Raw genomic sequence first — 26,853 nt, forward strand, 5'->3', positions numbered from 1 at the left:
TACGACCCTGCATTCAGCTTTTATGGTAATGAATGAGATGCTGTGGTTTAAGGAGATAAACTTAAGCACTATCCACCTTTTTCCTCAGCGCAGAAGTAAGTATATGGGTGAGACTTCGTTTCATTAGCCACTATAACAAGGAGAATAACAACGTGCAGTAAACATTAAAACTGTTTGCATTACAAACAAGTGTGTTCTTAATATAGATAACAGATTAAAACAGCATGCAAGAACAAATCAATTGTCAATATCAAGCAGCAAAACTAACTGTTTTGTACAGCTAAAACTAGCTGGACGCAAATGAGACCGGAAGCTACACTGAAGCTTCCTGATTTATACATCAGGAAAAAGGTGGAGAAACCTAATGAAATTCAGAATACATATGGACCAAATAAGAATACGTATTTCGTGCCTTTACACTGATTTGCTTTAACATTTTGTTTTAATTTTTGTAAGAAAATGTTGTTTACATGTATTGAAAAAACTGAATGTGAAGACTTTTTGGTGCAGGAATAAAGTTACAATGTTTCAATTTAAATAAATAAATGTAAACATGTATTGATTTGTGGATGAATTTATTTATTGTCATATATACATTCCAGGAGTGTTAAATTTGACTATTTTGCTGTGCAGGAGAGTTTTTGTAATGCTAACCAAAGGGACAGTATCAACCCTGGCAAAAAGGTGGGTGTCACAGTGTCTGGGTTGTGTTCCCTGGGTGTCCACTAGATGTCCTCTTTTCCCACGGTGTCTTTCACTTCATTAATTCCTCACATTCCTCACGTCCCTGCTTAATTATTGCACCCAGCTGTCACTAATTACCTATCATCACACCCTGTCAGTTTCCCATTAGCGTTTGTCTCTCCTTGTGTATATAACCCGGTCTGTCTTAGTATGTGTCACGGAGTCGTTGTTTATTCATGTCCGTCAGTTCGTGCCCTTGCTTTGTCTTCTTGTTTAATTTATGTTTTGGATGGATGTTTCCTATTGACCCCTGCCTGGACTGTTTATGCTTTTTGGATTACCCCTTAATAAAAGACTTACTCGCAATTGGTTCTATCTCCGTGCCTCATTGGATCCCGGCCGTGACAGAAGGACTCCGTCACAGTAAGAACCAGCGGTATGTCTGCCTATGTCTCATCCCCAGCCACAGAGCGGGAGAGAGACGGTTTTGAGGGAACTCGCCTGGTGGTTTTCCGGGGGACCAGGGGAGGACGCCGAGGAGGGAGTGGTCGAGAGGAGACTCGGCATCGCTCTCAACCATGGCCTCCCTTCGACCCGGGGCTCGTGTGGAATGGGTCAGAGCCACCATCTCACCATGGCGGACAGAGAGGAGAGAAGAAGTGCACGCCCGCCATGGTGGCGCCACTGCCCATGATGGCCACTAGATCAGCGCCAAGAGACAGGATGGACGCCAGCACAGCGCCACAGCACAAGGTGGTCACCAGTCCAGCGCCACGGTGCAAGATGGCCGCCAGCTCAGCGCCAACGCCCAAGATGGCCGCGGACTCATTCTTGGATTATTTCTCCACGCTGTCAAAGATCCTAGAGATCCCTAAGACTGTTCACGTCACAGCTGCTGAGCCAGCGCCACAACCCAAGATGGCCGCCAGCCCAGCGCCACAGCACCAGGTGGTTGCCAGCCCAGCACCACAACACAAAATGGCCGCTAACCCAGCGCCAATGCCAAAGATGGCCGCTCGTCCAGAGTCCTGGCCCAAGATGGCCGCCAATCCAGCGCCACCACACAAGATGGCTGCCAGCCCAGCACTACAGCACAAGATGGCCACTAACCCAGCGCCGATGCCCAAGTTGGCCACCGGTCCAGAGCCACGGCCCAAGATGGCCGCCCGTCCAGAGTCATTGCCCAAGATGGCCGCCAATCCAGCGCCACAGCACAAGATGGCTGCCAGCCCAGTGCCACCGCACAAGATGGCCGCTAACCCAGCGCCGATGCCCAAGTTGGCCACCGGTCCAGAGCCTCGGCCCAAGATGGCCGCCCGTCCAGAGTCATTGCCCAAGATGGCCGCCAATCCAGCGCCACAGCACAAGATGGCTGCCAGCCCAGTGCCACCGCACAAGATGGTCGCTAACCCAGCGCCGATGCCCAAGTTGGCCACCGGTCCAGAGCCACGGCCCAAGATGGCCACCAATCCAGTGCCACAGCACAAGATGGCCGCTAACCCAGCGCCAATGCCCAAGTTGGCCACCGGTCCAGCGCCACAGCACAAGAGGGTCGCCAGCCCAGCACCACAGCACAAGATGTCCAGAGTCATGGCCCAAGGTGGCTGCTTGCCCAGCGCCGCTGCACGGGATTACCGTCTCAGCTGACCCTCCGGAGTCGAGTCAGGTTCCTGTTGACCCTCCAGAGTTGAGTCAGGTTCCAGTGGACTCTCCAGGGTCGAGTCAGGTTCCTGTTGACCCCCCAGAGCCCAGTCAGGTGCCCATTGACTTTCCAGAGTCAAGTCAGGTTCCGGTTGACCCTCCAGAGTCGAGTCAGGTGCTCATGGACCCTCCAGAGTCAGGGCTAGTTCCTGTTGACCCTCCAGAGTCAAGTCAGGTGACCATTGAATTTTCAGAGTTGAGTGAGGTTCCGGTTGACCTTCCAGAGTCTAGTCAGGTGCTCGTGGACTCTTCGGAGTCAGGGCTAGTCACCATTGACCCTCCGGAGTCAGGGCCAGTCGCCGATGACCCTCCGGAGTCAGGGCCAGTCGCCGATGTCCCTCCGGAGTCAGGGCCAGTCGCCGATGTCCCTCCGGAGTCAGGGCCAGTCATCTGTGATCGTCAGGGACAGAGTCAAGTCACTGGTGATTTTCAAGGACTGAGTCAAGTCACCATAGATCTTCTTGAACAAGTGCCAGTCGCCAATGATCTTCGTGAGCCGAGTCAGGCCAGCACCGGTCCCTCTGGAGTCAGGTAGAAACATCAGGGGATTACCAGAGTTTCGTCGTCCCGTTGGTCCGGCCGCACGGATGTCTGCTCCGCCCTGGGGGTCTCTCATCCTGACCACACGGTGGTGGTGGTTTTCTGCTCCGCCCTGGGGAACTCCGGCCTCGACCACAAGGATGTGGTGGTCTTCTGCTCCGCCCTGGAGGGCTTCCGCCTTGACCACAGGAGTGTGGTGGTCTTCTGCTCCGCCCTGGAGGGCTTCCGCCTTGACCATAGGAGTGTGGTGGTCTTCCGCTCCGCCCTGGGGGACTCCGGCCTCGACCAAAAGGACGTGGTGGTCTTCTGTTCCGCCCTGGGGGGCATTCGTCCTGACCACACGGTTGTGGTGGTTTTCCGCTCCGCCCTGGGGAACTCCGGCCTCGACCACAAGGATGTGGTGGTCTTCTGCTCCGCCCTGGGGGGGGCTTCCGCCCTGATCACACGTTTGTGGTGGTCTTCTGTTCTGCCCTGGTGGGCACCACGTGATGTCCTTATGGACTTATGTTTTGTGTTTCTTGTTTTCTGTTAGGTTTTCTGCCTGTTCCCCTCTGTGAGCCTGGCCCTCCGTCCCTCCCCCGGAACCTCCTCCAGTCCTCCTCCCTCCTGGTCTCTCTGTTTTGTGTCTACACTTCTGGTATCTGTTCCCCATTTTTATTCTGGCCCTCCGTCCCTCCCCCTGAGCCTCCACCTGTCTGCCTCCCTCCTTGTCTCTGTGTTGTGTCTTGTCGTGGAGCGTCTGGGAGCCGCTCCGTAGAGGGGGGGTATTGTCACAGTGTCTGGGTTGTGTTCCCTGGGTGTCCACTAGATGTCCTCTTTTCCCACGGTGTCTTTCACTTCATTAATCACATTCCTCACGTCCCTGCTTAATTATTGCACCCAGCTGTCACTAATTACCTATCATCACACCCTGTCAGTTTCCCATTAGCGTTTGTCTCTCCTTGTGTATATAACCTGGTCTGTCTTAATATGTGTCACGGAGTCGTTGTTTATTCATGTCCGTCAGTTCGTGCCCTTGCTTTGTCTTCTTGTTTAATTTATGTTTTGGATGGATGTTTCCTATTGACCCCTGCCTGGACTGTTTATGCTTTTGGATTACCCCTTAATAAAAGACTTACTCGCAATTGGTTCTATCTCCGTGCCTCATTGGATCCCGGCCGTGACAGTGGGGGGACATGTCCCACCCGCAAATTACGCCTATGGCTCCAGTGGCTTCCTATATCTTTTAGAATCCAATGAAAAATGTTTGTTTTTAAAGCACTTAATGGACAAGCCCCATCTTATCTCAATTAATTCTGCTCCTAACTCCCTCGGATCTGCTAATAAAGCTCTTTTACATGTCCTACAGACACAACTTAAGTTTATGGGTGACAGAGCCTAGTAGCTGCTCCACGGTTATGAATCAGTTGCCACCTGACATTAAGAGTGCTCTATTTCGGTTTTTAAGTCTAAACTTAAAACGAATCTTATTCTATGACCTTTCTTAATTTTTAGTATTGTTACCTTGGATTTGAATTTATATTTTATTGTATTGCATTTTATTTTATACTTTACTGTATTTTATGATTGTTTTGTACAGCACTTTGGTCAGTGTATGCTGAATTTAAATGTGCTCTATAAATAAAATTTACTTACAATGTCAATTCTTCCAAATATAAATAACAATAAGAATCTGAGCATAAACAGTTAGTCAAATACCTATACTAAAGCACATATAAATATAGTTAGATTTTCTGACAACTACATTCAGATCAATTCAAGTAATACAATTATAAACATGTTATAGTTTTATATGTGCAGTAATTGACTTTGATCATAAAACCTTCTTTAAACCGAAAAAGTACCACAACGCAAAAATGTTTCCAGTGTATGTTTATTCATATTTCTGTAGAGAAAATATCTCACATGACTCATAATGTACAGAATAATTATGCAGGACCTGTTCTCAATTTTAACCATGTAATGTAATTATAACCAATTTAATTTGCTAAATCACGATATTAATCTCACACAAATCAGAAACTTCAGTGATAGCAACATTAACACTACAAACATCGAAACACACATTACACGAACATACAAAACCACTCCGGTCTCAATGAACTTCACAGGTTTTCCTCACATGCTTGTTGCCTGCTGATCTAAGTGTTTAAGATGGCAAATACAGAAACAGCGCTGTACTCGATGATAAGAAAGAAACGAACTCGTATGTTGCATAAACAAACTGTGTAAATGTATTGTCGAGAAGACCGTGATCTGCTCATCTCTCCTCCGAAGACGCAACGCTGAGTGAACGCGCGCTAGTGATGACGTCATCGCCGCTAGCCGGGAACAAAGGCAGATGATAGTCAAGCGCCAAACTATATTTAAAGCATCAAAATGTCTATAAAACAACACATTTAACAAAAACAAGGGTTAAACTTAGAGTAACATTTTAATTAAGTTAGATATGACTATGATTTTGCTTAGGTGTTTTGTGTTTGATTAGGAATAAAACCAAAAGCTTACATAATGTTTTTATAGATCGGTGTCTTCGGAAATATATGCGATCATAGATGGGAGAACTTAATCACCTGATTTTGTAAATTTGACCAGTTACATTGCATTAAGCACCCAGTTTGCGCTTGTCTATAATTCATGTTTCAGTCCAGCGGGTGGCGCTAAACACTCGTTTGTTTGCCATCAAACCTCAGAAGAAGAAGATTCGCGTCAGCGAGCTGTTGTTTTGTTTTGAAGCTGGTTTAATACAAACTGTTAGAAATGTTGTTTCTGTAAATAGAGAAATACAGTTTTTGAATCAGGTCAGTAAATACCTGTTATATTCTCATCCTCACAGTCGTGACTAAATTTTGAATAAAGCAGGAATAATATCTGGAGGAGTATCGTCTGAACTGAGATCTGCTGCTGTGATGATGGAGTTTGTTAAAGAGGAGAGTGAAGAGAACACGAGTGAACCAGAAACCTGGAGAATAAAACACGAGGAATCAGAAACCTGGATAATAAAACACGAGGAATCAGAAACCTGGATAATAAAACACGAGGAATCAGAAACCTGGAGAATAAAACACGAGGAATCAGAAACCTGGAGACTAAAACACGAGGAACCAGAAACATGGAGAATAAAACAAGAGAACCCAGAATCCTGCAGAATAAGACACGAGAAACCAGAAACCCTGAGAATAAAACACGAGGAACCGGGAGGTAGGTGTTTATTCTTCAAACAGTCATTAAAGACAAATGTGGAACATTCAAAGATCCTTTGTATAAAAATTAAATCCATGTTTCAAAGTTCAGGGTCACATCTTACAGCAAAAGTCATTTTGCATTTTTCGCAAAGCCCGCTGAAAAACTGTTACCAATACAGTAAAAGTACTGACCAAGCAAATAATGCTCTACTTAACCACAGTCCTATAGTAACGTTACTTCAAATGTCAGTTCTACAGCGCGGTAAAGTTAGTTTTAGGTTTGATATTCGCCTAGGCTGTTTAGGGACCGTCTGCAAATTTACCTTTCAGTTCAAAACGGAGTTCTATAATTAATACAAATTATTTTTACAATGCCATAGTAAATGTCTTGTGGGCAAACTGACGGAATCAATATTTGACCAATATGTCGCTACAGACAATATCTCCCTTTATGTGTGTACAGTACACACAAACTATTTTCTTTCAAAAATTACCATAATTCACCATTTACCATACATTTTTAATGTTCCAAAGGTTGAAGGACATTTGTAGTTACAAGACTGACTTACTACAGGTGAAATTGACAATATCTCCGATACTGTACATACAATACATAATTCTTTTTAGAAAACGATTACTGTAATTCACCAAAAGTTTTTCTTTTCAAGTTCCTTTCTTATTGTATGTACAGTACATCATTATTCTAAGAAAACAATTGCCACGTTTCCACCGCAGGAACTTTACCCAGGAACTAGGGAGTTTGGCCTGGTACTTGGTGTGTTTCCACCGCAGGAACCAGGAACTAAATAAAGTTCCGGGTAAAAAAATGCCCCTCAGAAAGTCCCTGCTGGCGAGGTAGTACTTTTTCAAAGTTCCGGAGCTTTCGGGGGCGGGACTTGGATGCTAAACATCCTGAGTGGTTGAGTTCACTCAGCATTGGTTGAGTTCAAACACCATTTATTCACACTGAAGGCATAAAAACTATGAATTAACACATGTGGAATTATATATGGAATTATATACATAACAAAAAGTGTGAAACAACTGAAAATGTCATATTCTAGGTTCTTCAAAGTAGCCACCTTTTGCTTTGATTACTGCTTTGCACACTCTTGGCATTCTCTTGATGAGCTTCAAGAGGTAGTCACCTGAAATGGTCTTCCAACAGTCTTGAAGGAGTTCCCCGAGAGATGCTTAGCACTTGTTGGCCCTTTTGCCTTCTGTCTGCGGTCCAGCTCACCCCTAAACCATCTGGATTGGGTTCAGGTCCGGTGACTGTGGAGGCCAGGTCATCTGGCGCGGCACCCCATCACTCTCCTTCTTGGTCAAATAGCCCTTGATGCTTTCAGTGTGACTCTACAATTTTCATAGTCATGAAAATAAAGAAAACTCTTTGCATGAGAAGGTGTGTCCAAACTTTTGGTCTGTACTATATATACATATATATATATATATATATATAAAGCAGATGTCATTTGATCACTGTGTACTGGTTAAATTATTATTAATTTATTTATTGCTAAGGGTTGCATGTGGTGGTGTGTTCTTTATGACTTAATAAGAAATATCGCCTTTCTGACAGTATCGCAATTTATTGCAACACATCGTATTGCAACCCCTGTATATGGTGTTAGCGCAGTGGATAAGACACATGCCTTTGGTGTGAGAGAGACCTCGGTTCGAATCCACTGTGAGACACCAATGTGTCCCTGAGCAAGACACTTAACCCCGAGTTGCTCCAGAGGCAAGCAACCTCTGACATATATAGCAATTGTAAGTCGCTTTGGATAAAAGTGTAAGCTAGATGAATAAATGTAAATATATAAATGTTTTCATTTCCAGCCTTCATGGACAATTATATCATTTATAATTGATTAGATCCTTAAAAATATTTTGGTTTGCAGTAACAGTAAAAAAAAAAAAAAAAGGTCGGTAGGTAGGTCTGTATTTTTATTTTTTCAAGTTTTTCAAATGTTTTCACAAAAAAAAGTACATTTTGGTGATGGTGATTACGTAGGTATGAATTTAAACAAATTAGTAGAGATCGACCGATATGGGTTTTTCTATTGCCGATGCCGATGTTTAGAAGTCAGCCGATAGCCGATATGTGCTGCCGATTTTTAGGGCCGATATCTTGATGTTTTCCCCTTCATTTGCATGCAAAAATGTCACACTAATAATAATTGGATGCACAACATTTCTAAACTTATCATCATTTATTGAGCACTGACTTGAACCATCTCTCGAATCTTAATTTTGTGCACTGCACGGCATCAAAATAAAAAATGTATCCAAAGTTAACCAAACAAAATCAATAAACTGACCAAGTATTAAATATATAAAACAGGTAATATATATATATATATATATATATATATATATATATATATATATAAATAAAAAAAATTATAAATATATAAATAATTATATATATAAATAAAAAAAGTCAATCATTTACATTAAAGTTTTAGAGCATTTATCAAGTAGAATTTTTCAAGTTTGTTGGAACATAAATGTAAACTTAAATATACATTTAATTAAATACAATTTTAAAAATAAAAATCTGAAAAATAGAAAAAAATAAATATATAAAAAATAAATAACAGTAGTGCTGCAAACACACTAGCACCCAGCAACATTTGTGTTTGGTATAAATGACACAGAACATCTAAAGTGCATTCTAATTTCAAACTTACATCGCAGTCTGTTCATTATTAAAATAAAAGTACAGTCAACTAAACATATAAAAGGTTACACTGGTCAGTTTAAATAGACCGTAGTATACCGGTCCACTCTGCTGTTATGCCAAGGAGGTTTTTGCTCATGTGAAGAGGATGATCTTTATCGTCTAGTTTACATTAAATAAATAAAAAATATTATAGTTTAACATTCAGATACATTGCGAATATGGAAACATTTGGATATGTGCAGAACGAGACGTGAGCAATAACCTCCAAATACATCTAGTCGAACCCGCGCTCGCTCGTCCTCTTATGGATCGGATCATTTTTCGGATCAGCAAAAAAAAAAAAAAAAGGCCAAGACAAATAAACATACGTTTAGTCTTTTTTTATTAACATTAAATTATTAAATTAAAATATATGAAATCAACTTAAAGTGCACATAATATCTTCTTTTTAACATAATAGCCGGACTTCTCATCTCCCAGTGTGCTGTGATGAAGTGAGCAGTTAACATCACAGAGCTCTCCGTCCCCCTGGACGTCCACCCGTCTGTCGTGTGCGCAACAGAGGATGCTCGGGATAGTTCATCCACAACTGTTTTCTTCTCCTGTTCATAAAGATCTGGCACAATATTTTCACTCTAACCTCTTTCCTCATCATTATATCTGACAGGGAATACAAACTGCGCGGGCCGTTCAAGTTCCTCCGTTCCTCCCCTCGCCATGACCACTGAGTGTGGACTAAACATGCGCAACTTTTTTTTTTTCATAAATCAATCCGCGGGTCACGTGTGTGCCGAACCGAAGATATTGATCCGAACGGATCACGGATCAATGATGATCCGTTGCACCACTACTATAGTGTGTCATTTGAAAACATTGCAGATGCGTTTTAAAATACAACAACGAGCATCACGAAACCATTTAAAGAGGCGCATTCAGCGGTCTGCTTGACGGGAAACAGTCAACAAAGTAAAATGATCTCCAACGTATGGCGCGCTCTCTTCATTTTATCAAATGATCATAATCACATCTATTCATTTTACAGTCCTGCTACTAGCATTTTATTCAGACTAAAACCCCTTTAATTCGGGTGAGAATGCTTTTTTTCCAAGTGGCTTTTGCACATAATAATAATACCGCTGCAGACGCATTTTGCAGCATTAAGGTAATTAATTGATCATTAATTTAAACGACGATCGATCATGGAAATTATCGAATATTGACATCTCTAAATACAAATGAGTTGGATGGAAAACTGGTTATTGTCTGCATCAAACCATGCTTCCGAACAAATGTGATTCACCGTTCTGGGCAGCTCCAGGACAGCTGTCTCTCCGAGCATGGTGCTGTCTGTGAGCGGGGCGGAGTAACGTCAGAGACAGTTTACTTTGGTAACGTCACGCTGCAGTGTTTTAGAGCTGCCAACTTCTCCATTTACAGAGTGAAATTCTCTGACTACCTTTATCTCCCAGGACTGTTGTTGAATCTTCCAAAAGTTTTGGCTTGGGGTGCTTCACATGCAGTGGCAGCAGCAGCACTTTCCACCGCACCAATAACACGGGGCTGCCCGCTGACGTGCCTGACTTTAAATCGGCGCTACTAAACACGGATATCGGCCGATGCCGATATATTAAAAAATGACAAATATCGGCCCGATATATCGGCCGACCGATATATCGGTCGACCTCTACAAATTAACATATCGTGACGTCACTGACTGGGTCTTCAACCCAAGCCTTCAGGCGCATAATTGCAAACCTCATTTTGATGCAGGCTATATAGACCACAAACAAATTTAAACATGTCAAAAACATGTTTATTGAATGAATTTCAGGTGAGAAGAAAAAAAAAATGAGGTACTGTTTTACTGTTTTAGTTGCATCCACCGCTAGGTGTCAATGCAACCTACAAATGAGAGACAGTTTACTTCTCTTTCTTGGGTTGTGACTTTTGTGAAAAAAATCCTGTTTGATTTGAGAGACAAGTGTTCAATGAATCGATTGTAAAATCGATTTTGCATATCTATATATGTTTTATACGGCAAACAACACAAAATATAGGTAAATCCACGGACAACAGGCAGGACGAATGTAAAGATTCAATGTATTGGTAAAGACCAATATTTCTGATGATTTATTGGCGTGAACTTTCGTGCACAATGACAAACAGGAGTGCAACGTTCTCGAAAAACAATAATCAGAGTGGACTGCCATAACAATGCAAAACATTTACTGCAGGCTTCAACATGGCTGTGTTTAGGATTAAATATTAAAAAAAAAAAAAATCGCATAGGCGATTCTAGCCTTAATCTATCTGTCTGTCTGTCTGAATACCGGCAGAATTCACATTTCTGTTGTAAAAAGAGAAACATTGTGCAGAAATATTATTTGCTGTTATGCATGTGTGTTCGAAGCTGCAGCTGCTGTGTGACGCGTGTCCAAAAAAAAAAAATCTGGACGCGCGAGAAGGTCATTAAAATCAATTTCCTATTTTTGTTTTCGAAACTTGTGTTGGTTGGTCCAATCGATTCGTGCAAAAGATTTTCAAACATAAAGTGACAGTCGACACGGTCACGGTTTTAGACTAGACTGGAGAAGGGATGGGAAAAGAGCTGAGCACAGTTTTTCCAGAACTGCGTGCCAAGTTAAAGCGTTGTTGAGCTGTTTTAATGAATTTTTTAGATGTATTGTTGCCCGAACCCGTAGGACTTTGAACGGTGACATACAACATTTTGTTTACTGCAGCCGCAGCCATCATTACCAAGTGCGAACCGTTGACTCTGTCAATGAATGAGAGGAGACGAAGCGAACGCACGAACGAATATTTTTAAGGATGGCCTTAAATACAAAATGAATTGTAGTTAAGATTGATGTGGTTTGGAATTTGTTAAATGAAAAAAATGTTTTGGGTGAATTCGTTTAAAAAAAAAAAAAAAGAAAAACAGAAAAACAGTTAAGTGAAATAAAGGTGTTATTGAAAAAAATTTACCTGTAGAAAGTCTGTCTGGTCAATACGAATGTACGGAAACCTTGAGAAAATAAAAAACCCATTTGTTGAATTACAATAATTGTTTTCTAAGCATAATTATGTACAATGTGTAAAGTAAGACAGATATTGGCAACATCTCACCTGTAGTAAATCAGTCTTGTAACTACAAACGTACAACAGCCTTTGAAACATGAAAAAAAAACCTTCTTGGTGAACTACAGTATTTTTTTCTAAGAATTATTTTGTACTGTATATACAGTAAGGAAGATATTGGCAAAATTGCACCTGCAGTAAGCCAGTCTCATAACTACAAATGTACTACAGCCTTTGGAACAGGAAAAAATCATTTTGGTCAAATACAGTAATGGTTTTTGAAGATTATATTCTGTATGTACTAAGGAGATGGTGGCAGCATTTCACCGGTAATAAGTCAGTCTTGTAATTACAAATGTACTACAGCCATTGGAACATGAAAAATGTAATCACTTATTAACCATTAATTAACAGTAATTGTTTTCTAAGAATAATTATGAACTGTATGTACAGTGAGGTTGACATTGGCAAAATTTGAGTTGTAGTAACTCAGTCTTGTAAACATACTACAGCCTTTGGAATTTGAAAAAATCAATTTGTTGAACTACAGTTTTTTTCCTAATAATAATAGTAAGGGTGAAATTGGCAAAACTGAATCTGTAGTAAGTCAGTTATTTAACTGCAAATGTACCACAGCCATTGGAACATGAAAATCCCCCTTTTGGTGATTTACAGTAAAGCCCCCAATTCCAATTTTATTTTATACCCCTTCCCCTTATTCGCCTAAGGATTGGGACACCACTACTATGCTGTCACACGTCATCATTTGTTGTCTAGCTCTTACAATACACACATATACTGGTGTGCTGGTTTGCATTAGCGCCTTTAATTATTGTTCTGTATTAATGAGCTGCTAACTGACACACACACACACACACACATATCGGAAATCGCGCAGCTCACACATCCAGGAGAAAATAAACTTGTCAAAGCTGCCCCACGACTTTTATTAAATACAGTTTAAATACTGAATCGCTACATTATATTTTCCAGCGACGAGAGGATACAATTGCCGTTTTTAAATAAACTCACTCTAAAAAGATAAACGCACAGACATGAATACACGCAACTTCCACTTCTCTTTCCCTCTCTCTCTCCCTCTCTCTCTCTCTCTCTCTCTCTCTCTCTCATAAGCAATATTTGAGAAAATGGTTTAGCGATTTTTAATTATTGGGGGGATTAGCCCCCATCAATGTCTACGGCAGTTATCGCCCTGATCAGACTAGGGTTGCATGGTTTACCGGTACTACAGTAGTATCGCGATACTAAGGGTCCAAAATACTGGCGGTGCCACTGTATTTCTTAAACGATATTATCATCATTACGGTTCTGCCGTAAGTACTGTTGTATGTGGCTTGTGGGGCAGTTGCCAAAACATTCGAATACTTGTGTTGCAAATAAAAATATAGTGTCTTTTTGTCTTTCTGTCGTCTTTCTGTGGTCCCCTTTAAGTGCGCAAAAAAACCTGTGTAGAATTTGCTCCTAATATACCATATATGGTGTTGTGTTTTTGCTTTTTTTATACAAGCATCTGATTCAGTTTGACCGCGAAAATCCCTTGAAAAAGAGCAGTTCACATAGTGAAATATGGAATTAGGCTACTTCCAATTTTTCTTGATGAGAATGGAAAACATATTGATGACGGAAAATCAATCTGCCGTGAATGTCTACAGAGAATTCAAGCTAAAGGGGGAAACACCAGCAACCTCATCAAGCATCTTCGGACACATCTTACTTCTTTTACAGAGTACGCAAAGGTTAATGGAAATTATTTACCTTAAATAATTTATCTTCATTTTTGATGACGTCCTGTGTTGCATATTATTCATGCTATCTAGATAGAGGGACTAAAAATTTTTTGTTGATCTTTTTGTCCACCTTCTGGATAAATAGTTTTCATTCTTTGCAACAATATTTGCGACAAAGAATGTTGTTATATTCATTAACATGATGACATCTGCAGTCTGTCTCCTCAGCCCTTTATTCATTTATAATGTTACAATTAGCTTGTTTCATTCCTAAAAATATTTGTGTTTTGAACTAATCGGGTGAGTAAATTGTTAAATGAGCCATTCACGAAGTTTCGTATGAGTAATCACTTGCTTCATTCCTGCCTCCAGACTTTCTTTTGAATGGCTCTGTCAATAAATCATTAAGATCGATTTAAAGGTAGTCCATAAAATATTTTTTTCAACATTTCATATGTTTGTATTTGGCATTTTATATTTAAAACTTCATATATAAACTAAATACTCATTATTCATGCAGTTGTAATTGCAGTGTCACTTCAAGTGCAGCTTCTGTGCCAATTCTGCAATTCTAAAATTTACTGATTTCATTTGATTAATTAATGTCATCAAACTGTTTTTATTTTATGAAATGTACAGTACTAACAACGTAAATGTAAAAACAATTTTCTGTATTGTATTAAAATAAATAATAATATGAAATGGGCTATTGAACTTATTTTTAATATTCAAAATTTTAAAAATGTTCATGCATTTTACAAACAAACAGAATCCAAGTAATTAAAGAGCCACACAGATGGGAAATCAAAAATTACCTGTATAACAGTGTATGATGTAGCTGTCCATCAGTGTAAACAATGGGCAAAGTAATTAAACCAGAAAGTACACGATTTATAAAGTTATTGGCTTCTAAAGTAAGGAGTCGACTCTGAATCGCTGAAACGAGTCGTTATAGATTTCAAATCTTTTGCCCATCTATTTGTACGTAACGAGAACACTTTGCGGAATAATCTCCGCCTACCGTCAACTCGGTGGGCATTCTGTGACAGTTCCCACACGTGCACCTTAATAAGTAAATAAGTCAATCGTCATAAACGAGTGCAAGAAAGCAACATTGCTTTATCACCTAATTTACCTCATACAAAGTTAAAACTTACCACTGAGAAACGTCCTGGTCAATTCGTTGATTTAATTGTGTGGCTGGTTGAACGACTTTGTCTGTTTCCTTTTCAGATTCTGGCTCATATTGATAAGGCAAAATAGATGCCATGGTATTTATGTACTGTAATAATACCCTATCTAAAAACATCCGAAGGTGAGCTATGGGCGTTTTCGTTTTACAACACGTACATGCGGAACAACCAGTCAAAACTGACTATGTCAGTTGACCAATCAGAACACAGTATGCTACCGAAAGGTGGGGTTTAAGGAAACTGAATCTTTTGAATAGTTTCGCGCAAACCGTTTGGGCATCTCTGAGAATTGAGGTAATTTTTAAAATGATATTTTGACAAAATGACAATGTTTTTTAACCTTGCATGGATTTAAACCTGTTGTACAGGATTTATAAACAGTGATAGGAAGCTTAGAATTTTCATCTTATTGGCTCTTTAATTTCATATTGTTTCTTATTGTTATTCTTTTTCAGAATCAGATCAATGCTGCCCTAACTGGTACCCAAAGCCACAGCCCATCATCGACTGCCTCATTGAGAAATCCAATAAATTAAATTCTCAATGCAGTGTTTATACTTAGTACACTTACAAGAGTTTCAATTTGCATGACTTTGTTACTATACAGATGGAGTACATGCATGGCACATTTTAATTAGTTTCTTCATGACTGTTTTGAGTTTTTAAAAGAGCCAGTTTTCAGTCTCATTTAAAAATTATATATTCTGAGGACAATTTGGTCTGTTTTCATTTATATCTTACTATTTCTGACATTTTCAATTCAATTCAATTCAATAAATTTATTGCCATGTCAACAAGTTGATAGGAATTTGTCTTGGTACAACTCTCAGACGTAAATAACCCAAAGACAAACATCATGAGTACAGAAAACAGACAATGTACACCAACAATACCCAGCAACCAGTAAGATATTAGACCAACACCCGCAGAAAAAAGACAAGGCAATACCCATCGGCAGAGAAAGTGCACAGTGCATACAGTTAGTAAAGTGCTGCTAGCAGTCAGTGCAGGTTTAGATGTCTGATAGCCAGAGGGTAAGTGCTGTCTCTGAAACGTGATGTAGAAGTCTTAATACTCCTATATCTTCTTCCTGATGGAAGGAGATTAAAGAGGTGATGAGCAGGGTGAGAGTGGTCCGCTATGATGTTTTTAGCTTTCCTGATTATTCTGGTTGAGAAAAGTGAAGAAAGTGAAGGGAGACTACAGCCTATAATTTTTGATGCTCTGCCTACTACTCTTTCCATCCTAGTTTTGTCCTGAGCGGTTGTGTGACCGAACCAGACAAGCATGGAAAAAGTGAGCACGCTTTCAATAGTTGACCTATAAAAGTGGGTCATGGCAACTCGGCTGACTCTAAACTTTTTGAGCTGCCGCAAAAAGTGGAGTCGCTGGTGAGCTTTACTGATCTTAAAATTAGTGTTGAGCTCCCATGATAAGGATTCCTGGATTGTGGTCACCAGGAACTGGAAGGAAGTGACCCTCTCCACCTCCACCCCATTAATGGAGAGCGTAGAGAGGGGAATAGGAGTCCTTCTAAAATCCACAACCAGTTCCTTGGTTTTTGAGATGTTAAGTATCAAATTATAGCTTTCGCACCATTTCACCAGCCCCTCCACTTCTCTGCGGTAGTCAGACTCATCACCATTAGTAATAAGACCAACTACAGAGGTATCGTCAGCAAACTTGAACAACAAAACTGAACTGGTGTGTGATTGACAGAATTGTGTGTATAAAGAGTACAGAAGTGGAGAAAGGACGCAGCCCTGAGGAGCGCCAGTGTTCAAAAACTTTGACTGTGAGACGTAATCACCCATTTTAACCACCTGCTTCCTATCGCAAAGAAAGTTAAAAATCCATTTGCAAAGTGATGTTCTAACACCTAGTTCCTGTAAAGTGTTAATTAGCTTCACAGGAGCGATGGTGTTGAACGCAGAGCTAAAGTCCACAAAGAGGACACGTACATATGTAGATTTTGACTCCAGGTGTTGAAGAATAGAATGCAAACAGAGTGAAACTGCATCATCAACACTCCTATTTGCTCTATAAGCAAATTGGTGGGAGTCAAGTGGAATACTGAACAGGTGTTTACATATCAAACGCTCAAACACTTTCATAATGACAGAAGTTAAGGCCACAGGCCTATAATCATTAAGACACGAGATTCTATTTTTCTTTGGAACTGGAATGATCACAGCAGATTTAAAACAAGCAGGCACAATACCAAGTTGAAGAGACCAGTTAAAGATGAAAGTGAGGACAGATGTTAATTGATCAGCACAGTGTCTTAAAGTGGCAGTCATTACACCGTCAGGCCCCGCCGCCTTCCTGATGTTCTGCTGACGGAGCAAGATTCTTACATCATGCTCAGAGATAGTGGGTGGAGGGTCACCCTGCTCTCTGTAGCAGGGGGGGGGGGGGGGGGCAGGTGATTTCCGCTATCAAAACGACAGTAGAAGTCATTAAGCCTCCCAGGAAGAGAGGGGTCACTGACTGGAGTATGGTGTTTGATCTTATAGTCTCTAATGTCCTGCAGCCCACGCCAGACACCTTTGATGTTTACATTTGTCTACATTTTGTAGATCTGAATCTTGAATTAATACAATATGGCATGGTATCACGATACTACTTGGTATCGTGATACTTCAGCTGGTATAGTATCGTAACATTTGTTTATGGTATCGTGACAACCCTAGATCAGACATATGCTTTGTTCGCTGTAGCAGCCGTGTTGCCGAGATAATTCATACCCCTTCATTTGAAGTGTGGTCCCAAAAAAATCTTCATTTAAAGGGCTATCTGGCCCTTACTCTTACCTCTACCCCTCCGACCAAAAGAAATGTACTAGCAATGTACTACAACCTTTTTCTTTTGGTTGTTTTTTGGTTGTTTTTTGTTTTTGTCGACATTTGCTTTCTAACAATAATTACGTATTGTAAGGCGGATTTTGACAATTTCACCTGTATTAAATCAGTCTTGTAACTACAAATGTACTGCAAGCTTTGGAGCATGAAAAAGCCCTTTTGGTGATTTACAGTAATTTTTTTTAAAGGATAATTATGTACTGTGTGCAGTAAGGGTGATGTTGGCAAACTTTAACCTGTAGTATGTCAGTCTGACCACTAGGAATGGACTACAACCTTTGGAACATTTGTCGAATTACAGTAATTGTTTTCTTAGAATAATTATGTACTGCATGTACAGTAAGGGGGATTTTGGCAAAATGTCACCTGTAGTAAGTACTTCTGGCCTCTAGGAATGTACTACAACAAACGTACTACAGTCTTTGGAACATTAAAAAAAACTTGTTGAATTAAAGTAATTTTTAATAAATATATTTGTGTACTATACATACAATAAGGAAGATATTGGCAATTTAACCTGTAGAAAATCGGTCTTGTAACTACAAATGCACTACAGCCTTTGGAACATGAAAATAAAACTTTTTGGTGAATTTTAGTACTGTTTTCTAAGAACAACTATGTACTGTATGTACAGTAAGGGATATATTGGCAAAATGTCATGGGTAGTAAGTCAATCTTGTATCTAGGAATGTACAATAACCTTTTCGAGTGTGGGAAAAAAAAGTACAAATTGCTTACTGTAAATACATTAAAGAAGGTATTGGTAAAATGTCATCTATTGTTTTATCTTTAATTATATTTATTTGTAATTTTTGTATATGTAGTAAGTCAGTCTGACTACTGGGAATCTGCTCAAACCTTTGTAACATAAAAAAAAAAAAACTTTTGATGAATTTGAGTAGTTTTTTTCTAGGAATAATTACTTTTACATTGAATCATTTAGCCGACGCTTTTATCCAAAGCGACTTACAAATGAGAACAATAGACACAATAGTCGGATCATCTGGTTGGAATGAGAAGTAGAGTGAAGTGTCATAGAAGTGAAGTGACATTCAGCCAAGTATGGTGACCCATACTCAGAATTCGTGCTCTGCATTTAACCCATCCGAAGTGCACACACACAGAGCAGTGAACACACTCACACACACTGTGAACACACACCCGGAGCAGTGGGCAGCCATTTATGCTGCGGCGCCCGGGGAGCAGTTGGGGGTTCGATTCCTTGCTCAAGGGCACCTAAGTCATGGTATTGAGGGTGTAGAGCCAGGGCCAGCATAAGCTCAAATGCCGCTCTAGGCAGAGCATGATCGTGCCGCCCCCACCTCACATTCACAATTAGGGATCCTTAAGATGCATGTTTTTTTTTTCATTCTGCAAAAAGGTGAAAAAGGTATACAATGCAACAGCTGCATATAATTTCTTTTTTATAGGCTAATAGATAGTGTACAGAATAAAACTAAACATATGCACACAACTTTTTAGCTCACAAAACTGGAGGTTTCGATTTTTTTTGACTGATACCTGCTGATACACACATTCACACACCTAAATTTCAGAAGCGTGCGTGTCGGGCTTTCGCAGCAGCAAACGCTTTGATTGCGTCCTCGAGTTTAACTTGTACTTCGGAGATCATTTTTAATCAGTTTAAGCTTTGAGAAAATGCGTTCACCAGAGCTCACAGTGACGGGGAGAGTGAGAAGCACTCTCAAAGCTACAAAAACATTTGGAAAAAATGATTCCATCCCTTTTTTGCAATGAATTTAAGCGCATCCAGTGATTTAGATCCAGCAACCAGGCGTCTGCCCAAAGCAGTCAGCTCTTCAATGCCCATCAACATCCCGCAATTCTCCATGAGTCAGGGCCTTTTCCAGTCCTAGCAATCCTGAAGAACTATTCTATTCTCCTTTTCTTTGAGTGATGCGATGTCATATAAAAATCCAAATACGCGCCCATTGTCTCTAAGCAGCGAAAAGCTCTGTATGATCAGATAATTTTATTCGTTTTGACATTTTTGAATATACATTTAAGTATTTTGCATGCACATAGACCTACTAATAGGGCCCTGCCAGGCAGGAATTTTTATTAGAAATGTAAATTTTTTTTTTTATACAAAAAAAAATCTGTTGATATAGTGATAATTGTAACCTAATGTGCGAAATTAATAATATATATTTTTTCTCTCTCTCTCTCTCTCTCTCTCTCTCACTGGCCTTCTCACTGGCCCTGGAGAGAGCACTGTACATGCACTCCCCCCACCCACAATTCCTGCCAGCCCGAGACTCGAACTCACAACCCTTCAATTGTGAGTCCGACTCTCTAACCATTAGGCTACGACTTACCCTAGAGTTGGGTGTCATCAGCGTAGCAGTGATAAGAAAAGCCATGCTTCTGAATGACAGATCCTAATGACGTCATGTATATGGAGAAGAGATGTGGTCCAAGTACTGAGCGTTGAGGAACCCCAGTAGCAAGTTGTTGTGACTTAGAAACATCACCCCTCCAAGACACGCTGAAGGATCTATCCGAGAGGTAGGACTTCAACCACAGGAGTGTGGTTCCAGAGATGCCCATCTTTCTGAGGATGGACAGGAGAATCTGGTGATTAACAGTGTCAAGTGCAGCAGACAGGTCTAGTAAGATGAGTACTGAGGATTTTGAAGCTGCTCTTGCCAGTCGCAGGGCTTCAGACCAAGAGCATGGCAGTCTCAGTTGAGTGGCCACTTTTGAAGCCAGATTGGTTGCTGTCCAGGAGGTTTTTCTGTACAAGAAACATAGAGTGCTGGTTGAACACAGTTCGCTCAAGTGTCTTTGCAATGAATTGAAGAAGGGATGCGGGTCTGTAGTTTTCTAGAAGCACTGGATTTTAGAGGCGGTTTCTTAAGCAGTGGGCTTACCCAAGCCTGCTTGAATGCTGAAGGAAATGTTCCAGAGTGAAGAGAGGAGTTGATAATGTGAGTAAGTGAGGGTATGACTGAAGAAGAGATCACTTGAAGGAGGTGAGTGGGGATCGGATCAAGTGGAAAAGTAGTAGGATGACTAGACAGGATAAGTTTGGAATCATCCATCTCTGAGAGTGGAGAGAAGGAGGAGAGAGAGTGGGCATTGGTCATTGTGAAGGTGTCCTCAGTCTGCGGTGTGGAGAATTGGTCACTGATGGTTCTTGTCTTATTTGTGAAGAAAACTGCATCAGCTGTCATCAGCTGTAAGAGTCAATGGAGAAGGAGGTAGAGGCAGATTGAGAAGAGAAGAGAAAGATTTGAAGAGTGTCCGAGCATCACAACAGTTGTTAATTTTGTTGTGGTAGTAGGATGTTTTAGGAGTGAAGACATTTGCAGAGAAGGAAGAGAGGAGAGACTGATACACACTGAGGTCGGTAGAGTTTCTTTATTTATGCCATTTCCTCTCTGCAGCCCTGAGTTTAGAGCGATGTTCACAGAGAACCTCAGACAGCCTGGGGGCAGATGGGGTGGTGCGTGCTGGTCTAGACGACAGTGGGAAAAAGTTGTCCAAACAAGAGGTTAAGAGTTGAGCAAAGAGTATCCGTAGCACTGTTCATTTCCAGAGCTGAAAACTGAGAGAGTGAAGGAAGTGAGGATGAAACCACAGAAGATAGGCGAGATGGAGAGAGGGAGCGTAGATACGTCGAAAGGTGACCTGCATTGGAGTGTGTGCCACTTCAGGAGTAAATGCTAGGTTAGCAGTAATGAGGAAGTGGTCTGAGGTTTGCAGTGGAACAACTGAAGAGTTGTCCACAGAGCAACAGTGAGTGTAGATGAGGTCTAGTTGTTTGCCTGAGTTGTGAGTCGCTGTAGTAGACTCTCACTTGAGATGACACATACGAGGAGTGTGGGAACAAGTGAAATTAGTGGACAGGGCTGCGGGAGTGGTAGTGTCTTCATGTTTGATCCAAGTCTCAGTCGGTGCAATGAGGTTGAGACCGGAATGAGTAGCAATAGAAGAAATTAAGTCTGCTTTGTTAACAGCAGACAGGCAGTTCCATAGACCAACTGGAATAGAGAGCGTAGTAGTAGAAGTCAGAGGGACAGGCTGTAGATTTGTCAGATAGGCCTTCCTTCGACGTACTTTGTGTGCTCTCCGAGGGCTGCCGTGACTGCTGCCGCGGTTAAAACTATCGCTTTTATATTAGCCTGATTACATGTGATTGAAGTCAGCTGGCCACACCTCACTATTTAGCAGACCGAAACTGGGCAGTCCTGTGATTTACCAGGGTAAGACACACAGTAATTAAACCAATCTTTCCTAGCAATGACGATCACACAGTAGTCTAATGAGAAAACGAGGCAAAACACTTACAATCTGCTGTCCTTATCTGTTGCTCGACTCTTTCTTCTGACAAGGGCTTCCAAAACAAGTAATTATGTACTATATGTACAGTAAGGGAGATATTGCCAAAATTCCACCTGTGGTAAATCACTTATATGCATTATACACACCTTATAGTTTGGTAATGTTTTAGTTTTAAATGTTAGAAGTCAATTAAACCCAATCTGTGAAATTGTCCTACGGTCCCTTACCCATCAAGTGCCGCTATAGCACGTCAAAGCTTTCTCCAGTTAAAATTTGCTGCTACAATATACTTAGGCAGTTTTTTTATATTATTAAGACAAAGACCTCTAGATGGCGTTTTAACACATCATTATTAAACAATCAGACATTCATTAATTTGCTTAAAGATCATATAAAGGAGTTTCTCAAAATTAATATATCTTGTGATGTAGACCTCAATTATTGTGGGAAACGACAAAATATGCAATACGAGGATTCCGTATATTTTTTTCTTCTGCTCTTGCCAAAATGCAAACCCGCCAATTTTCACAATTAGAAAATAAGTATTGCAAAACTTACAAAAACTATTTTTTTTGTGATCAACAAGCTACATGGATGTCCACCTTGAAAGAGGAATATGACGTACTTTCACAATCAAAGGCAGAGTTAATTTTAAATAGAATGAGGAAAAAAAATATTATACTGAATCCAAGATCTTAACACTTATTGGCCTTCAGGCTGAGGGAATGTGAGTCTAAGGCATAAATCAGTGCAAGAAAATATTCGGATGACCAGGTAACCACAAATCCTATGTTAATTAACAACGTATATAGAGGGTTTTACACAAATTTGTACAAACAGCCAAACGATTGAGGCAGTTTGTAAAAAGTACTTTGATAAATTAGAACTTCCTCAGATTTCGCAGATGGATAAAGACTCTTCAGAGGCCCCGTTAACTTTGAAGGTGCTACATTTAGCACTAAAAAGCCTACAGAAGGGCAAGTCACTAGGCTTAGATGGTCTTCCTCCTGAATTATATTTAGAAATATGGGAGTGGGGTGAAATATGTGGTAGGGACTCTCATGCTTGATTCATTTAATTTTACAATCAAGTAGGGTACATTTCATAGAGACCAAAAAACAACTACAGACCAATATCACTCATCCCATTCGATCTAAAAGTTTATGATAAAACAGGGCTCTAGACTAACTTTATGCATTGGTTGCACTGGTGCGCCTAACTTTTTTTTCTTTTTTTCTTTTTTTTTTATCCACTAGCACAAAAGTTAGGTGAACCCAAATTTTTGACCACATCACATTTAACACAGAAATTACAAGAAAGGTTACTTACTGAAAAAGTGTTGTTTCTTAAAGTGATTCTCTGAGCTGAAAATAAACTTAAAACATCTCATAACATCATAAATGTAATAAAAAGAAAATCTAAATTTAAGTGTTTTAAGAGCTTCAAACTGAACATCTCATGGCTCAATGTCTTATGGACTATCCTCCATTGCAGTCACATGTACCTCGGATGGCCAACTCCTGTAGTTTGGCCTTCTTGATCTTTGGCCTTGGCTAAAGCAGCTGGCCACACTCTCTCTAGAATCAAAATCTTCCAGACTTGGCCCCTTTACATTGATTCATCAGATCTTCCACTGTGTCTGAGTGAAGGATGATTTGAACAGCTAAACAGTCCCTAAACAGCTTATTAGAGGTGTACCGATCAAGATCGGCCGATCGTTAATGCGCATCTTGTCAGTTAAACTGGTTCTCTAATCAGCTGTAAATTCCATGAGGTGCGTGATTTCACATAGAGCAGATTTTACTACACAGAGCCGTTGTTAACTGACTAGTTGCGCAAATAAAAGCTGGTGATGAACGTGGATTTGCGCAGCTAGTCAGTACAACTTGATTACATGTCTAATCCATGTTTTTGTCTTCGCAATAATGATTCTAAGGCCCAATCTCATTTCTCTGTCTTACCCCTTCCCCTTCCCCTTACCACTTTGTCTGCGTCTTCCCCTTGCTTCTCGATACCGAGTGAAGGGGGGTAGGGGTAGAGCGTTTCCACTAAGAAATGAGACGCCACTCGATTGCCGTTTGCGTCATCTTCCCTTGCCACTATCTGGCTGCTACGTCAACAGAGGCGACAAGCATTGACATAAACAAACGAAGATGCCGTCGTCTCAGGTTGTGATGTCGATTTCCTGGGCTCTCTTTATCTTTGCACGCTTGTGTGCCATCAATCAAAGACACCGTAGAAGAAGATTGTGTCCACCGGTCAAATCAATCAAGGAATAACGAGTAATGTCACGAAAATTGACTTCACACTAATTTCACCTAAAAAACATAATATGAAGTGTCATGTCAAGGATACAGATAAAAATTTACGTTAGCTTAGCTCGACAAATATAGCTGCTAGCTAGCGGTTAACTAGCGATTCAAAACAAAAACATTACAATTAAAATCGCTTTAACATTGTATTAAAGTATCCTAAAACACGAGTGTCATAATTATAATGTCAATTAAACTGATGAAAATACATTTGTGCGACTCCTTCACAGTACGACGCTCAGCCATAAAAAAAGCTTGATGTTGGCACTTCTTGAAAAAATTATACGTTGTTACCCCTCTCTTTCAAGTGTGGTCCTCCGCAAACTTCGTTTCAAGGGCAATGTAGCCCTTCGCCTTGGCCCTAGCCCTTGATCAGAATGAGAATTGAGACGCCACTTCCCCTCACATGAACGCGCAAAACCGAGGGGGAGGGGTAAGGGTAAGGGCTAAGACAGAGAAATGAGACGCAGCCTAACTCTTGTATAAGTTCATTAAAGAAGAGAATGTTGTTTGCTGGTTTTAGAGCTGCAAAAAAAGACAATAATACAAAACTGGTTTACTCCTCATGTGCAATAAACATTTTGGATTCACATCCTCCTTAAAATAGTTAGTTTAGAGCAACAGTACCACTGTGTACCACCTCCTGCAGCATCTCATTCTGTTTTCTCCACTATTCTAGATGCATTTTGTCCATAGAAATGCCTAATTTAGTGATGTAATTTGACGCGACAGGATAAAATTGGACATGCACTGTGCGCAGACCGGGCTACTCGATAATGAGAATCGTTGTTGATGATTTTCATTATTAATAATAATTAAATGTATCGATTTGTTGTTGCAGCCCTAGTTAAATTACAGAAAATCACCAAAGAACGAACCCTGTTTACTGGACCTTACAATCTGTTGCTTCTTTACAAAATGATATCTCCATCTACTGGCATGGAGGCATAATGCAGTGTTTTGAGATTTTCATGGATCCGTGTTAAAAAGGGAAAGGTTTGAGTTAGTTTTTGTATGTACACAAATATTTTATCTTTTTTTTAACGTTTCAATTAATTTTTATCTTTATTTTGATTTAATTTTAGGCCTGACGAAAATGAAAGAAGAAAGACGAGATCTGAAAGCGGTGGATCAGAAATATCAGGAACAGAAAGCTCCTGATGTCTATGAAGAAAAATCTGCGAGTTCCAGCATTAAAACAACAGAAGTCAAGAGGCCCTTCAGCTGCTCTCAGTGTGGAAGGAGTTTTACACAGAAAGCACACCTTAAGAAGCATTTGGTATCTCACACTTCAGAAAAACCTTTCGGCTGCTCTCAGTGTGGAAACACTTTCTCATGTAAAGCAAGCCTTAATAGGCACATGTTAATTCATGCTGGAATAAAGTCTTTCATCTGCTCTCAGTGTGGAAAGGGTTTTACACAGAAAGCACACCTTAAGAAGCATTTGGTATCTCACACTTCAGAAAAACCCTTTGGCTGCTCTCAGTGTGGAAACACTTTCTGGAGTAAAGAAAGCCTTAAGAAGCACATGTTAATTCATGCTGGGATAAAGCCGTTCTCCTGCTCTCAATGTGGAAAGTGTTTTAGAAAGAAATCATGCCTTAATAGGCACATTTTAATTCATACTGGGATAAAGCCTTTTAGCTGTTCTCAGTGTGGAAAGAGTTTTACACTGAAAGCACACCTTAAGAAGCATTTGGTATCTCACACTTCAGAAAAACCCTTTGGCTGCTCTCAGTGTGGAAACACTTTCTGGAGTAAAGAAAGCCTTAAGAAGCACATGTTAATTCATGCTGGGATAAAGCCGTTCTCCTGCTCTCAGTGTGGAAAGTGTTTTAGAAAGAAATCATGCCTTAATAGGCACATGTTAATTCATACTGGAATAAAGTCTTTCAGCTGCTCTCAGTGTGGAAAGGGTTTTAGACAGAAAGCACACCTTAAGAAGCATTTGGTATCTCACACTTCAGAAAAACCCTTTGGCTGCTCTCAGTGTGGAAACACTTTCTGGAGTAAAGAAAGCCTTAAGAAGCACATGTTAATTCATGCTGGGATAAAGCCGTTCTCCTGCTCTCAGTGTGGAAAGTGTTTTAGAAAGAAATCATGCCTTAATAGGCACATGTTAAGTCATGCTGGAATAAAGTCTTTCAGCTGCACTCAGTGTGGAAAGGGTTTTACACAGAAAGCACACCTTAAGAAGCATTTGGTATCTCACACTTCAGAAAAACCCTTTGGCTGCTCTCAGTGTGGAAACACTTTCTGGTGTAAAGAAAGCCTTAAGAAGCACATGTTAATTCATGCTGGGATAAAGCCGTTCTCCTGCTCTCAGTGTGGAAAGTGTTTTAGAAAGAAATCATGCCTTAATAGGCACATGTTTATTCATACTGGGATAAAGCCTTTTACCTGCTCTCAGTGTGGAAAGGGTTTTACACAGAAAGCACACCTTAAGAAGCATTTGGTATCTCAGACTTCAGAAAAACCCTTTGGCTGCTCTCAGTGTGGAAACACTTAAGCCCCTTTCGCACTGCCATTCCGGCAAATACACGGGTAAAGTGTT

General features: G+C 40.5%; 3 protein-coding genes across 3 annotated transcripts in view; all 3 read left to right on the top strand.

The window, feature by feature from the left end:
• The window catches only part of LOC132159410 (zinc finger protein 501-like), a 531,393-nt gene that overhangs the window by 146,824 nt on the left and 357,716 nt on the right, over positions 1 to 26,853 (top strand). The gene's annotated exons all lie outside the window — the stretch shown is intronic.
• The window catches only part of LOC132157170 (zinc finger protein 883-like), a 499,035-nt gene that overhangs the window by 67,683 nt on the left and 404,499 nt on the right, over positions 1 to 26,853 (top strand). The gene's annotated exons all lie outside the window — the stretch shown is intronic.
• On the top strand, positions 25,345 to 26,808 carry LOC132131512 (gastrula zinc finger protein XlCGF57.1-like). Its single transcript, XM_059543588.1, has one exon. It carries the CDS (start codon positions 25,396 to 25,398, stop codon positions 26,806 to 26,808), a length of 1,413 nt encoding a protein of 470 aa, XP_059399571.1. The 5' UTR covers positions 25,345 to 25,395.

The sequence above is a fragment of the Carassius carassius genome, chromosome 1 (assembly GCF_963082965.1).
Source record: "Carassius carassius chromosome 1, fCarCar2.1, whole genome shotgun sequence".
Lineage (NCBI taxonomy): Eukaryota > Metazoa > Chordata > Actinopteri > Cypriniformes > Cyprinidae > Carassius > Carassius carassius.

Coding starts and splice junctions, on each gene's coding strand:
- LOC132131512 (XM_059543588.1), top strand. CDS start 25,396: ATGAAAGAAGAAAGACGAGATCTGAAAGCGGTGGATCAGAAATATCAG.